The sequence below is a fragment of the Diabrotica undecimpunctata genome, chromosome 1 (genome assembly GCF_040954645.1).
Source record: "Diabrotica undecimpunctata isolate CICGRU chromosome 1, icDiaUnde3, whole genome shotgun sequence".
Classification (NCBI taxonomy): domain Eukaryota; kingdom Metazoa; phylum Arthropoda; class Insecta; order Coleoptera; family Chrysomelidae; genus Diabrotica; species Diabrotica undecimpunctata.
The window spans coordinates 196,774,476-196,791,485 of NC_092803.1; the positions used below are offsets into that span (position 1 = coordinate 196,774,476).

General features: G+C 32.4%; 1 protein-coding gene across 1 annotated transcript; it reads left to right on the forward strand.

Moving 5' to 3' along the window:
• Positions 1-1,888: 1,888 nt before the first annotated feature.
• Positions 1,889-13,349, forward strand: LOC140442021 (putative defense protein 1). The gene is made up of 4 exons (XM_072533061.1): positions 1,889-2,126; positions 7,242-7,560; positions 10,705-10,793; positions 13,147-13,349. The coding sequence occupies exons 2-4, from the start codon at positions 7,243-7,245 to the stop codon at positions 13,214-13,216; spliced, it is 477 nt and encodes a 158-aa protein (XP_072389162.1). The 5' UTR covers positions 1,889-2,126; position 7,242; the 3' UTR covers positions 13,217-13,349.
• Positions 13,350-17,010: the final 3,661 nt, after the last annotated feature.

The following is a 17,010-nucleotide window of genomic DNA, read 5'->3' on the forward strand; positions in this document are numbered from 1 at the left end:
TTTTTATTTTTTCGAAAGATTTTCTGGCCTGTTCTATTCTCGATCTTATTTCTAGATCAGGATTTAGGCTGCTATCGATCCAACAACCAAGGTACTTAAATCTATTGACCTGTTCTAAAATGTGCCCATTTATTGTGCAAGGTTGAGGTACGTTTTGGTTTTTTCGGATTGACATCACTTTGGTTTTTTTAATATTTATTTTCATACCAAATTGCTCACAGGTCGAGTTGGTCTTGTCGATGAGTCGTTGTAGACCTACGTCGGAATCCGCAATTAACACTGTATCATCGGCGTATCTGATACTGTTGATATTTACGCCATTTACCTTGACTCCATCTTTGGAATCCTCCAATGCTTCTTTAAATAGAAACTCGGAGTAAAGATTAAACAGCAGAGGCGACAGAACACATCCTTGTCTAACTCCCCTCCTAATTTCTACTTCTGCGGATGTGGAACCTTCGATCCTAACTCTGGCGTTTTGGTTCCAGTACAAGTTTTTTAAGAATTTGATGTCTTTTCCATCCAAACCGACTTCTTGCAAACGTTCTAATAGTAGGTCGTGTCTTACTCTATCAAATGCTTTTTCGAAGTCTATAAAGCATATAAATATATCTTTCTGTTGGTCGTAGCATTTTTGGGCGAGAACTAGTAAACTGAACAGAGAGGTATTAGGATGCTTGATCTTCATTCTTGGGGAATTCTGTTTTGTTCTATTATTTTTTGGATTAGTTTTATTAGTTGTTTGGTCAGATCTGGTCCCCTGTACTTACTCTTTACTTACTTACTCTCTCCAAGTCATTCTGTTGCTGCGTTAATTATGTTATTTATGAGTTTTTCCCAGCTTTCCTCGATGTTATCGTTTTCTAATATTTCATTCCCAGCGATCTTTTCTAATATTCTTTTCCTGTATAAGTATTCCGTGGATTCCGTATTTAGTTCTTCGACTTTGATTTTGTTTGTGTTGGCGCCGCTCTCTTGGGTGGGAAGTATTTCAGGATGATTCTTTATTTACATAATACTAGGCTATGGTCGCTACCTACATCTGCTGAGTTGAGGCATCTTACGTCGATTATTTTCGATGGATGTATATCTCCGTTGGTTATAACATAATCTATCATAGATATTTGTCGACGGGTGTTATTAAATGTATATTTGTGTTGGTCTTTGTGGTCAAAAAATGTGTTGTTTATTCTTAGTTCGTTATTCGTGCAGTGTATCATCAGTTCATTTGAATGATGGGGCATAAATATAATGTGAGGTAGCAGATACTGGATATTGCAGGTAATACTCAACGGAAAGGATTGAGAGAAAGACAGTGGCAGAAAGAAATATTCGTAGCTCCACAACCTTAGTCAATGGATTGGCTTATCAGCAGAACAATTGTTATATGCCGCACAGGATCGAGAAAAATATCTTCAAATTGTCATGGAAACTAAACAATTCCTAATTCTGAGCAAGGTAGCCAAGAAAAAAAGTCTCATACTGCTCGCATTTTGTGGAATATTTAAACGAATTTACACACATGGGATGTAAGCGAAGTCACGTCCGTACTAGAATCCAAAAATAAAATAAGATAAAGTACATTTTCCAGACCAATTTTTACAAGGAAAATGGAAAGGCTATAAAAATTTTTGGTATGTATGTATTCAGTTTTCTTTTACAGTGGATTTAATCGATTAACCGAAAAATAACTTATTTGTGATGATGACCGTAAAAGATATTTTTTGTACTGTTTACATACAATTATCCTGAAATATAAATTGTTCAAAAATATTTTCTGACTAAAGCAAACTTTAAAGCTCTTTGTCAAACCAATAGTTGATGAAAGATTCAATAAAAAAACAAAAACTTTATTAAATTTTATCGAGATTTATAGAGCGTCCATTTTTAGCGACTTTGTGCGTATAAATGATGATTTCTTGCAATAAAAACTACTATCTAATAATAAATGTTTGTAGTGTGTGGCAAATATGAATTACCATGATTTTCAAGTGCATTTATTGGGCCCCAATGTCTGCATTGTGTTACCTTTCGATGGCCATGAAGAAAGAGAAAGAATCAGCTGCAGAACCCATTCTCTAGTAGCACAAGTGTTCTGCATTATTAGTTCTTTGTTTCTGTACCATGTAAGTAATAATTATTTTTGATGAACATGTATTTAAAGATTTATAATTATTATTTTGCATATATATTTAAATATATATTAAAGAAGTTTAAAAACTATTTGTTGACGTTGAATTTTGGAAAAATGTTTAAGATGGATCCTCTTAAAAAATTAAGTAATTTTTTAAATTATCCCAATAAATGGTTTCTTGAATTTTTGATCGAGTTTTATATATGGAGGATCTTTTTACTTTTAATGTGCTTCAACCTATGGTGTTATTAGCGCCTTTTACTATTACAAAACATTTATTACTTTTAACTAGACTTATCGTCTATTTATACTTGTATTTATCCTGTGAATATGTTGGGCATTAGAGTAGGATGTATTGTACAAGTAAACTATTGAAACACTTAACGCACATTGCAGTAGTGTGTTAGGCACCTATGCCCTAACCTTAGTCTGTTTTACTGTTTGATCCTTATTATTTTTTTATGAGTTCTTGGATTTTTTGACCACGTGCTGTTTTAATATCTCGCAGTTTCTGTTACAATTGATTCAGTGGTGAAAATCTTTGCTGTATGTCTGTTTCGATCATAAAATCAAATCTAGGTTGGTCCTCAAAGGTTTGGTAGCAGCGTCAACTCTTTCATTTACAGGGATATGTGATAGAATCCTTTAAAAGTTTCATGCAAGTTGCATTCTTTAGTTATAATTAATATAAATAGTTGTTTATTCTTCGTAGTTTCTTCTTTTATGTGCCGATTCGTTACCGAATGTTTGTAGTATGGTATACCCTTAGATTCTTTGGACAGGAGATTTAGAGATGGCTATTGTGTTCACTCGGGACTTGCGGGTTGATCTGAATCAGTATTGGAGTTTTCGAAGCAATTTTGGAAAGGTTTTATATTCCCCGACGGATGAAAAGTGGACCTAAACGTAGTTCAACGAAAGGTGAGACAAGTTTTAACCATATTGAATTTTATATTGATAACCATGGCCCGCTATCAGTTCTGTAAAAATCGTGCTGCCAAAGACCTAATATGAACTATCAATATTTAAGTTTTATTTAAATTTTTTTTTGTTTTTTTAATATTTAAATTAAACAACCTGGTAATTACGACTTAAGTATTTAGTTTTTCACAACAATAAATCGAACCCGCCTTTCAACAGCCGACACTTTTATTTGCAGTTGAGAAGGTCAACATGAAAAATGATTGTACTTCCTTGCAGAACGGTGTTTAAAAAGATATGATCTAGGTCATAAAGATTATACTATGGCAGGATTAGATAATCGTGTGTTATCTAATAATGAAATGACAATCAGTATTAAGCCAAACTCATAATTAAATCGACATAAAGGAAAACTGCTTTAAAAAGTAAAAAAGTGTTTACACAGAAAAATTTATTCTTTCTGTACTGTTCCTATTTAAAATTGTCTTTTTACCAATAAGCTTTTGATAGTTTAGAATCAGTTAATAAAGCCATTTTCAACAACATTCTTGTTTGCCTCCTTTTGGACTTAAGTTTGACAATGTAGGCCATTGTAGTTTCGTGAATTATTCGCTAATTATTCACCAAAATTTTAAGTTAAAAATTACAAAATTCTGATCCATTATGAGGTCTATATTGTTTTGATTTTAAGTTCACACAATTCTATCACATCTAAACCTAAGCAAATATACAAAGGTTTCACGAGTATACTGATCAGTTAACTTAAAAATCCTTTATAGATCTTCTTCTGATTCTTAAAAAGTGTATTTCTTATTCTTTACTTTTAGGTACAATCAATTCAAACGTACCATCATATAGGACTTGACTTCTGGACTACATTTACGACAGTGGTTACAATTTGCACTACATGACCGTCTTGACAGAGCATCAGCATCTGAATGAACTTTTCCAGCCCAGTGTTCGATTTGTTCTAGCGTTCTGACTGTTGTATTATTTTCTTGACATTTATGGCTATGGTAATTTACGTCGCCACCATTCTAACAGCGGGTGTATCTCTTCGGTATCGTGGTTTGAATTATTTTCCGTACGATTTCCTCCAGACGTTTATCGTTTTGTTCGTCGCCTTCTTCAGAGGTTAGTACTCGATAGCTCCGTGAAGCTTGACTAGCTGTTCCAAGGCAATGGCGAGCGCTTCATCTAAAACTTTCGGTCTTGCTGGTCGTAAAGCTGTAGTTAGCTGTTTCTCAATCCATTGACGAAGATATCTACAGCAATTTCTTCCAATATATTGTCTGGTGTCTCCGGATAAGCCAATCGCGCTATTCGACCAAAATCTGCTCCAAATTCTCACTTACTGGTTGAATTTTATTTCTTATTTGTACTTTGTAGATGGGCATCTCCATAGCGTTTTTCTGGACGAGTGAACTAGATAACATCTGGTAACATTTTTTGACCTTTAGGAATGGATGTTAGGATATCCGCAGCATCACCTTGTAAAGCAGCAGTCAAGGAAACTGCCTTTTCTTGTTTGGTCCAATGATTGCCTGTCGTAATAGCTTTAAATTGTCTAAGGTATATGGACCAAGGAGATTTTCCATCAAATGGTGTCAATTTGAATATGATATGATGTACTGTTTCGTCTCTCGGTGATTCTTCTTTAACTACAGGATCTAAAACTACTGCATTAACTGATGCTCTCTAATTGTTTGATCTTTTCTTCTACCATACCAAATGTTCTAGAAACTTCTTCAAATTTCTCATTGTTCTGTCGACATACTTCTTTAATTATTTGAGAAGTCTCGTCGAATCTTCTAAAACATTTTATAATTTCTCGTTAATTGTCTAGCTGCTTCTTTAATAATTCGAGAAGTTTCATCGAATTTTTCATCATTTTTTCTAGAAGTTTGTTCGACCTTCGTTAAAACTGCTGCTTCTGCTGATTGAAAACGAAATGTATCTGGGTCATTTCCATTTTTGTTGAGAACATCCGTCAGTCGTTCTTGAAGAATCTTTTTGGACTCGCTGCAGTCTTCATCCCGTTCTTCTAGTTGTTCACATAATTATTTTACTGATAGTTCTGCAAGCATCTTTTGTCAGGCACACACGTACTTATGTTCTTTCTTACAAAGATCACAATCGAACTACGCATATGTTCCCGACAAACAATACTTTTCACAAGTTTAAAAGTCACTGCTTAATTTATATTTGAATTAATAATGGACCGTGGAAGTGATGACGTAGATTTTATTGACATCTGTCAGTTTCACTTTTCAAACAAACCTTATCTAAATAATTTGTATTTTTCGTTATTTTTTCATTTTTTTTACAGAATCTTTCCGCTTTTTGCAATATCTAAGTATTCTAATAGTTACTACAACAATTTTACAAGGTTGTGTAAATAATAAAACATGTTGTTTTATAATAATAGCAATAAAATGCATGTATCAATAAAGTAAGGTTAGAATGTCTTTAATTGAAACTTTTAAACTATATTTCATAGAAATAGAACACTGAATTATGATGCTATTATCGTAAAAAACACTATACTTAAAAGAAAAAGCAGCAGAGGAAACAAAATGTTAACTTTATAGAAATAAAAAAGTCTTGAGATTGGGCATTTCAACTTTTGTTTGGAAAGTAATTGACAGTTGTGACGTCACACTCCCACTGTCCATTAGCTCACACCGTGACACCAACCGTAGCGTTTTTAAATAAAACGAGCGGTTCTAATTTATGAAAATCTATTTATTTATAAGTTTATAGTATGATAATATATTATCAACTAAAATAAATAATATCAGCACGGTTTGTATATATACAAATACAGGATATTTTCTAGAATAGAAAATTCTAGAAAATCTTCGCTAGCTGCGTCGTATGTTGTGCAGATCGTCGTTTCGAAGATTCTGGTCTACGCGTCATCATTCTAAGAGATGCAACCGTTATATGGGGTACGTCGAAATTAGCTTTCTCATTACAATATGTTCGGCCATTAAGTTACTGAAGAACCAAGTTTAGCTTAGATGTAGCACACCTAACATAACCTTTTGCAAATCTCTTTCTGGTCTATTTAGCTTCTGTTAAATTGTACAGGAAAGCGCATCAGGTTATCTGAAAATCAACAAGAAGTAGTAAGAGTAATTAGCAAAATAAGATCTTTTGGGAATTAAAGTAGTGTTATTATTGTTGTTAAAAAAATACATTAAATTTTCTTCGTATACATTGTAGTGGATAGACTACATAATAACAACCGTCCACACATCAACCAAACTCTCAAATTTCACAAACTCTACAAATGAGGTTGAACTGCTTAATATACATACGGTTGTGAATCTTGAACCCTACGACAACCAAAAAGAAGGAAGATAGGCGCCACTGAATTGTTCTGTTGGAGAAGAATGTTAGGAATTCTGTGGACCCACCACAGGACAAATAATTCAATTTTAAATGAGCTAAAGGTCAGCACAACGCTCTTATTTTAGTTAAAAAACCTAATATGAACACATAAATAATGAGTAAAGATCAAAAATATAATTTGTGTAAAATTAGGCATGTAAGAAAAAGATTATTGTAACAAAATTATCTTCTTATTTTTCATTTATTAGAACTATACCAGAGATTGTGTTTACGATCAAACGCATAAAATTGCAATATCTGGGACACGTTATGAGAAATCAGCACCGTTACTCCCTGCTGCAGTCTATATTGCAAGGTAAAGTCAAAGGTAAGCGAGGACCCGGTAGAAGGAGAATATCATGGCTGCGGAATTTAAGAACATGGTTTAAGAAAACCTCAACGGAGCTGTTTCGAGCCGCAGCGAGCAAGGTCATGATTGCCAATATGATTTCCAACATCCGAAACGGATAGGAACCAGAAGAAGAAGAAGAACTATACATTTTTCGCAGGTCTTCTCTTATTTACTTGGCTTTACATACTCTACATCATACTCTATTCTACTCATATCTCTTTTGGTTATTTCCTAGTGATCGTCCATTTGTATAACGGGCGATAAAATTCTCAGCAGTCCGATGTCTCCATTATAAGCAGTAATACAAAATAAATTTTTATAGAAAAAATATTCTTTTGTTTTAGTTTTGTAGTAATCTTTGTATTCCACATATTAAAACTATTTTCAAATACACAGGGTATTGGATTAAGTTTGAACAAAAAATTTTTTTGTGTTTAGCATGGCTAGAATCATCCTTTTTTCCATCGTTCTCTCAATAATCTACAGCATCGACGCTTTCTCCGGTGGAGCGCCTCAAACAGTATGCGATGATATGACCCCTGTCCATTTAGTAGGTCCTAAAACCTCTAAACTTCCCTACAACGTTACCGTTGATCGAAGCGAAGTAAAAGGAGGTGAAATAGTCGAAATTTCAATTCAAGGATCGTATAAAGGCGTACTAGTGGAAGTTAGGAATGGTAAGAGAGCAGCAGGCACCTTCATTGTCTCCGGTGATGATCGTTTCGTGAAGACAATTGACTGCCATGGGTCAAAAAAGGTAAGAGTATGTAAATCTTGATTAGTATTTTTGTGGCAGTTGCCATCTATCTATATCTCTAATTTCTGGATACCACATCCTGACGGTACCCAATTTAACAGTTGTTTTGGTAGTCTATCTTTTGCCATCCTCTATACATGGCCGTTTAATATAAGTTGTTTTGTCCAAATGCCGCCTACAATTTTGTGACCTTCTTTCTTATTTCTCTGTGACGGTCATTCTCTCCTGGACTTTCCTGCGGATCTTCGCGAAAAGTATTTTATTATAATTTCTCAAAGGATTTAGTTGAGCTCAAATAACAGCATAGGATTGATTTATTAATATTATTATTTCTGTAGCATCAACTACTTATAGTTATGAGCCTCATATCGAATTATAATGTAATAATTAATATTTATTTACTATCTTCAATGGAAATTAACCACAAACAGGTGAAAACCAGTCAACGGTCTCAAGAGCAGAAATACAGAAGTATACACATATGTATATATATATATATATATATATATATATATATATATATATATATATATATATATATATACATATATAAATTAAGGAAAACTCGAAGAGTGGTGGGTTTTTCGGTCAAAGTGGACAAAAAAAAAAGACAAAGAAGGTGACTACTTCATCTATTTATTGAAGACGTTTCGCTTTCTAATCAGAAAGCATCATCAGTTCATCTAAAAAGAACAATATGAAAAACCAAACATCCATAGAAAAGTTATAAGTGTGTTACCTCAAAAAGATATGTAGCAACAGCAAAAGATATGTATTTGAGGTAACACACTTATAATAACTTTTCTATGGATGTTTGGTTTTTCATATTGTTCTGATGAAGCTTTCTGATTAGAAAGCGAAACGTCTTCAATAAATAGATGAAGTAACCACCTTCTTTGTCTTTTTTTTTGTCCACTTTGACCGAAAATTAAGGAACACTCCTCGAGTGTTCCTTAATTTATATTGGATTGACGGATACTCCTTTTCTCGATGCTCATATATATATATATATATATATATATATATATATATATATATATATATATATATATATATATTAAGAACGATTTCTCATAGGATAAAAAAGTTGGCGAGGAAGGAAAAGCGGAAAAATCAAGCTTATTCATTTATGCAAAGTTAAATAAAATGTTTTGCTCATGATCTTGTAATAAATATTGGCAGTGATTCTTGTAAGTATATGACATTTTACCAAATGCATAAACTGTTAATGACTAGGTAATTAATTTAAAAAAAAATATAGAATGGTAAAATTTCTTTCACTTCGTTGACTAGCGTATTTTCAAGGCTGTATCTAATATACAACGGTGACTTATTAATTCTTACAATTTCTGAAGAAGGTTAATTTACATTTTTCATTAATATATATATATATATATATATATATATATATATATATATATATATATATATATATATATGTAAAAGATTAAATCTTTTAGTAAAAGATGCTATCGCTTTGTCACAGTATATTGCTAAATTCTTTTAGCAATAAACTATGGCTTTGTGAAATTGAGTGGTCAAATATAAATATGGCCTAGGAGGACAAATTCGTTAAACTTCCCGTGCTCGAATCGGTATCAATAGAGTGTTATGATTCATAGTTTTCTGTCTTCTGTCCAAAATGATTACCGACGTCAGAGAGACCAGATAAGTCACATAAATAAGAGGAAGAATAAAACTCAGGTCTAATATCCAGAAAGACTCGTCCAATAGCAATGGTATTTCCTATTCCACTCTTTTTTATCTATAGGAAGATTGATTTTAACAGGTGTATAATTTTTTAACTTAATTGTGAGAGTATTTTTTGCAAGAAAATAAATCCATAATTTGTCGCTCCATGTATATTAATTATGCAATTTAAAATATTCACTTTTTTTAGAAGTGGTACCTGTTTTTCTTCATATAAGCTGTTTTTAATATGATTGCATATTAATAGAACTTGGTTATTCCATCGATCTAGATTATTTATAAAATTCTGGGATTACCCATATATTTAAATATTAGATTTTTATTTTTATTACATATGTAAAACCGTAGAGTAGAAATAAAAAAGTCATATTGACAATAAGTTAAATATGACTAATAACTCTCGTGAAAAATTGATAAAAGAATATAATAAATATTAATGCTTTGATAGCTCCATTCTCCGTACAGATTTGTTACACGATAAGTAAACAAACCAGCATCTGAAAAAATGCAGAGAGCCGTTGATTTTTGTTTGAAGTAAGACAGTTTTCCCGATATTTTCACCCTAAGTATTCACCCCGGTATTGTATTTACAATTAAATTCCACCTAATGCTTTTTCAGTACCCTCACAAAAAACATCAAAGGGCGACGAATCTGATAGCTAAGGAGGCCATTCAATGTTGCTTTTTCTCCCATTGACATATTGATGAACAATCAAAGATTAATGCGGGGTAGCACCGTCTACCGCTACTGTATGAAGGGGAAACGTGAACTCTAAGTGAGACTATGCATGAACGCTTGGAAGCTTTTGGGATTTGATTATCATGACGAGTACTAAGAATAAGCTGGGTCGACTGAGTTAGAAATGAGAAGGACCTTAGACGATTGAATCAAAAAACGCAAGTAGTCAATAGAATAAAGGGAAGTAAGCTGGAATATTTCGGTCACATTATGAGATACCCCGAAAAATATGAACTTCTGTATCTCGTCATTCAGGGAAAGATCCAAGTTAAACGTGGTCTACGTTTGAAGAAAAGAAGTATGAACAGTATGATAAATTTGATATTTTCACAAGAGCACAAGATCGTGCTCGTTCGCATTATGATTTTAATAGTTCTTCAGTAATTAGAGACATATTTTCTAGAGCTCAGAATTGGAGTGGAGGCAGCATCCAGTACCCCTTTCGGTTACCAATTTTGTCTTCTCTTGACTTTTTTATGGGAGTACCCACAAAACACAATCGGTTTGCCACAATCAGAAATTTTGGAAAATTTGCGCTATAAAATTGTCAATGAAGGCATAAAATGAATGCGAAAGTCATTCTGGAACTGCCTCGAAATGTACGACTCTGCTTTGTTTTAGTTTGACCTCACTGCATAAGATGTTTGTATATAAAAATCCATTGCATTCGTATTAATTGAAATATTGAATTTCAGAATGCCCTGACTCACAAAAATTCTTTTACTAAAAAGGACAAAACATTCAAATGGAAAGCACCTAGGACACCAGGGAAATATACTGTCGTGTAAGTACTTGCATTATGTATTTTATTAGAATTTGTTTAACAGTTTGTTCTTCTAGTCTCTGTTGTGAATCGTGTTTAAAATAACGTAAAATTTTTACAATTTTTAATTTAAATTTTTCATTAAGTATACCACTGACAACACAAGTTTTTAATTCGATGTTTGACATCTCAATATTACTGTACAGAAATTTAATGAGATCGATCCTAGATTACGGATCTATATTTTATGGCTCAGCATCAACCGCTGTACTCCGAAAAATCGAAAGTATAAAAAATAAAGCACTTAGGTTAAGCATTGGTTATCTTCGTAGTACTCCCATATTGGTCATGGAATGTGAGCTTAATGAACCTCCACTTTCATTACGCAGAGAATTCTTAGGTGATAAATTTATAGTTAAAGTGGCAGTTAACAATAAACTGTTGTTGAGTAAAATTGTACAACTAACCACTACATACCTAACTCATCATTACTGGGAAAAAAAGAAGCAGCTTTTAGTCGTGGAAAGTTTTCTCAACGTTTCTAGTTACATTGACGACATACACCAAATGGAACAAACCTCATATCGAAAATTAAACTATGAAGATTATTTATCTCCATTTAACTGCCATTTAAGTAATATTCTTGCCACAGATTTTCTTACTAAAATAGATCACCTTAAGTATGTACAAAAATTATATACAGATGGTTCAAAAATGGACGGCAAAGTTGGATATGCTATATTCTACCCCCAAAAAAGTATAAAGATAAACAACAGACTACCTGACAAAATGACAACTTTTACAGCTGAACTCGTAGCAGTCAAAGAAGCCTTCCAAATATGTATGAATCAAAAAGAACTAAACTATGTTATATTTGCAGACTGCCAAAGCATTATACATAAACTGAAATATAATTTACATAATTTTGAAGAAAATTATATCATCAGTGACATCATAGCTCTGAATAGTGAAGCTTTTAAATCGGGCAAAAATATCATATTGTGCTGGATAAAAGCACACATTGGTATAAAAAACAACGATATAGTAAATGATCTGGCTAAAAAAGCAACAATGAAAAAATCCACTCTGCAAACCTATCAACTTCCTATGAGTGATTTAATATCTGTAATCAGATCTCTTAAACGCACAAAATGGCAGGGACACTACAACAATTCAGACAAAGGCAAATTTTATAAAAGAATCCAACCCACAATTTCCATCAAGACATGGTTTAAACAAGTTTCCAACAGAGGCTTCATCAAAACTATTTGTAGAATAAGAAGCAATCATTGTATGACTCCAGTATACAAAAGAAAAATAGGACTGACAAATAATAATGAACGTATATGTGGGGAGCTAGCTGATCTACAACATATGCTGTTAGAATGTCTTTACATTTTATTGAAATATCAAATTTTTTTACCAAGCTAGTTCAACTTAATGTTCAATTACCTTCTAATCTAACACATCTTTTAGAGTCAAAGAATCTAGATGTATATAAAATTTTATATGGTCATATTAATTGTTTAAAATTAAAGCTCTGACAAAAAAAAAACAATAAAAAAAATAATAAAGAATAAAAAAAATGGAGAACAAAATAAAAAAAAAATAAAATAAAAAAGTTACTAAGAAGATCTAAACCTCCGAGGTGTCGAATCGGGTTTATGTCTTAGCGTAGTGATAAAAAAAATAAATAAAAAAAAAATAAAAAAAAAAGTAAAAAAAAAGTAAAAAAAAAAATAAAAAACAATAAAAAAAAAAGATACAAAAAATAAAACAGCAAAAATAGAGTAAACTAGTAAGTAAGTTTCTAACATTCCATGTCTTAACTCTCAATACAATAGTTTTAAATTTAAATACTAACAATATATTGTGTAAAGAAAGAACTCAAAACAAATTGACTGGCCAGTTGGTTGTCAAAACCAGTGCCAATAAAACACACACACACACACACACACACACACACACACACACACACACACACACACACACACACACACACACACACACACACACACACACACACACACACACACACACACACACACACACACACACACACACACACACACACACACACACACACACAATTCGATGTTTGAGTTTTTAACTAATATAGTATACATCCAACTCCCGGGCATTATCCCTTTTTAATGTAAAATTGTTTGCATACCTACCCGCCATTAATACTATTATATATTTCATTATTAATTAAATAAAACATTCAAATAAATTCCTTTGCCATTGTCTCAAAGTAGCCTATACTCTGATACAATAGAGAAGATTGTCGAAGCGCGTTAATAAATGCATTCTGGTGGTTAGAGATATTACAAAATATCATAAAATACGCTTCTAACGATTTTTCTTTTTCCAGGGTTACCGTTGTCAAAGAGGCGCTCACTTTTTGGGCTAGAAAACCAACAGCAGTTATAAATGTTGTGTAAATAATTATATTAAATATAAAATAAAGAAATAATTAAAACACATGATATTTTATCAACTAGTTCATCATATTATTTTTTTGTCAATACAAAATATATTATATTTTATATATATACGTATAATATACACATTATAAATTTTAATGTTTTATTCATTTACTGATATTTAAATTGTTTACAACAAAATACTTTTAAAAGGACTACTACAACATTTTACAAAACCCTTAGCAGTAGGATACGTGAAACCGTGGAAGACATCTCGAACTGTGACAGTTTGTAACTACCACTATTTGAAAATTGTTTATATAATCTACCAGGAAATATAATTAAAGTTTGTCCCTTTTAATGTTCCTTAAATTTGCATATACCTAGATAAAGTAATTATCAAGTAATTAGTGAAATCCTTAGGCTGCTTATTATCTTTAGAAAGTAGTCTTAAAAAAAGTACCACTACTTTTAGTGTAAGATGTAGCAGTCACAACTGCTAACATATAATTAATTAATATAATTTATTATTAAAATCCTAAAACCCCTCAGAATCCCGTTTATGAAACGTTTATGGGCAATAGACGAGACGATGCGCAAACTGAAGTGATCAAGAGGTGCTCGGCTAAAGGCAGTTTTGGCGAACAACTCACACAGAGAGGTGTATTTCTCCAAGCCTTAACCGGCATTTTTTTTTGTCTTAAAATCGGGTAGAAAATCTGGGATTGGATTTAATGTTTTCCCCGAACATCAAGGGAGAAGTTGGAACAAATGATAAAAAATCTTGATTGAAAAACCGGCTTCCAAATCTGCAGAAATGAATATTTAAAACCCGGCTTCCAAATCTACTGAAATAATTATTTAAAACCCAGATTTCACCCGATTAGGATAACGTTTAATATTAGAAGTAGTTTAACCAAACACCTACTTCAACCCATTGGTAACCAGGAACCGATTGTCTCCAGAACCACAGCGTTCTTCGTCATTCGTTTTTTTTTCGGAGCCTCAAGGACCGTCAGAGTCTTAAGGGGACCTAACCAGGACAGCTGTAGTGTTGTGACAGACATTAACAACAAGTTTCTCAGGGTTAAGGTTTTTCTTGTAATTTACAACTTTGTATATGCATATGCCAAGGTTAGTACTTATTACAGTTTTTGTATCAGCTAATAAAAGTTAGGTAAATAGTTATTAATTAATTAAACTAGATTCATTGATAGGGAAGGGGTTCATGATTTTTGTATAGCGGGTTTTAAAAGGGAAGGGAAGAAATTTATGTATCAGGTTTTTTTTTAAATTATATATATATATATATATATATATATATATATATATATATATATATATATATATATATATATATATATATATATATATATATATATATATATATATGGACTTAGATTATACATTTACTAATACACCTTTTTGTTTGGCCCAGTAGTGGGGGTCCTTCATTTTGTCGTGGCTTTTGGTCCTCGCATACCGTAGCCCCACTACTGTAATTATATTTTCTATATATAGATATAGGTGAGTTTTGTTAGTTGTTAATATTATAAATATATTTGTTACAAGTAGTTTTGCTTTTATTTCAGTTCCTGCTTACAGTTATAATATAGCAGAACAAGGTCAATAGTGTCTTTTCGGTTTTTAAACATTACTACAGGGTATTAAATCAATAGTACTTTATTCCTTGTTGTTCATAACTTCATTTATTTTTTTTCGTTAATTTCCTTCAGAAATTAGCTGGCGCCCATTTCAGTATTTTCCTAGGCATCTCCGTATATTCTCTTATCTTACCCCATTTATAGTTCCAGATTTTCCGGTGCATTATTATATTGTATTCTTTTGGATAAAAAGATCTCTTTTCCCCTTATCTCAAAGCCAAATTCTAGTGTAGTGAGGCTAGCCCGAATTCGTGCTTGAAGTTTTGTGTCTCTGTGTTCTTTTGAGCTAAGCCATTCTTTTTATTATAACTTCTTTGCTAGTTCTTCTCTAATTTATCATCTCCTTCTCCATATACCACCCCCTAAACTTTATTGAGGTTTCAAAGACAGTATGAAAAATAAATGTAATGCTTAATTTTCTATAAAAACTACATGTTGACGATACAAATAGTGTCGTTACGAATAGTTGTAGTTGCGAACCGTCGATGTCATGAATTGACGGCTTTACGAATTGTCCGTTACCATTTGTGTGGATACCAACTGTCACGTTATGGAATCATGTGAAACAATATTCTGGTTAAGCAAATTTTTACAAAAATATTCATTATTTCTGAAAAAACTTATAGGTATATAACTCTAAGAGCTTTATATGCCAATAACTTTTTTGCCAATTTTTCACATGCCTTTCTATATAATACTTTCTTTTCCATTTCCAGTTATAATAGGAAGTTTTTGTAACTACCTAAAGTAACGTATCTCCCTATATGTAAAGAACTAACGTATCGAAGAAGATGAACGTTAAATTGAGAGTTAAAGTTCTGCACGCAACGTAACGATGGTGTTGCCATCATCGAATTATTGATTAACTAATAAATTGTCAGTGCCAGTCTTGTCCTTGTCATTTAATCCTATTTTTGATATTCAAAATAAATAACAAATATTTTTTTGAACAATTTTTAATTTTTGAGATGGACGCGATATTAAATGTAGGTGCCTTTATTGATGATGAAGAAGACGAAGACATAGAAGAGGCCCTTCTTCTCCACATCTTGCACGACTATACGGCCGCTTTAATTTTGATAGCATTAAAAATATTTTTCGCTTTTGAATTAAATTCCACCTTTCTGGATTGTCGTAAGGGTTCTTGCCTACGACTTACTTCAACAAGAACAAATCATCTTCATTGCTGAAGTGAAGTCGTTTTCTACTGCTTTCCATTATTTATAAAAATCAAAACAAATATAATTAACCACAAATGTAAAAAACACGTACCACGTGTGCTTATGAAATGTGGATGTTGAAATTTTGGCAATCGGGTAAGATCCCCTTGTGTATTCGGTTACCTTCGGCTCGATAGGGATGCATATGAACGTAACGTACCATCCCGTTACGTTAGGTAATACGTATCTAGATACGTTAGTTCAACCATTAAGGCGCATGCTTATATGTCAAAAAGATACGTTACGTATACGTATTTGCCTGCACAAAAACTCTCTAATATTAATGGAGTCAATGACTTTTATTGATCATGAATTTGGTCTAGTTCTCCCCTCTTTTTAAAATATTTAATATTATTTTTGGTAATCATTCTTTGTATAGGTATACCCTCCATCTATATCTCTGTGTTTTTACCAATTTCGGTAAATTTTGTTCCCCCAATAAAGAACAACAAAAAATACAGGCAATTGGACGTTGTAGATCCTAAGTTCTCACCCAACGTGAACAGAAGTAAAACCGGAAGTTGATATTTAAACTCTTCGTGTAACTTTCAGGCGAGTGATAAAATTTTACTAATTTTAATTCAGTTTTGTCAAACTTACTCATAACTTTTTTATCAGGAAGTGATATAAAAACCAGCAGTATATATTTGTTCTCGTTTTGATAAGGTGCATTGAATAATATATCGCTTGTACGATTTCGGCGATTTAAAACAGTACTTCCGGATGCAAATGTGTTGTAAAAAATGTACTGGTTTATGAATCACTAAGGGCGATCACTAAGGGCGTCTGCACTGAGAATGGGATTAAAAATAAACGCACAGAAAACCAAGTATATGTATTGTACTAGATCAGGCAACCAGATACCTAGACTATTAATTGATGATCTGGAACTGGAAGGTGTGGACACCTTCGTCTACCTGGGCTCGCT

Bases quoted from the DNA above. Each gene is read 5' to 3' on its own strand.
- LOC140442021 (XM_072533061.1), top strand. From the start codon at position 7,243: ATGGCTAGAATCATCCTTTTTTCCATCGTTCTCTCAATAATCTACAGC. The intron at 7,561-10,704 runs GTAAGAGTATGT...ATTGAATTTCAG, and splicing joins ACTGCCATGGGTCAAAAAAG to AATGCCCTGACTCACAAAAA. The intron at 10,794-13,146 runs GTAAGTACTTGC...TTCTTTTTCCAG, and splicing joins CCAGGGAAATATACTGTCGT to GGTTACCGTTGTCAAAGAGG.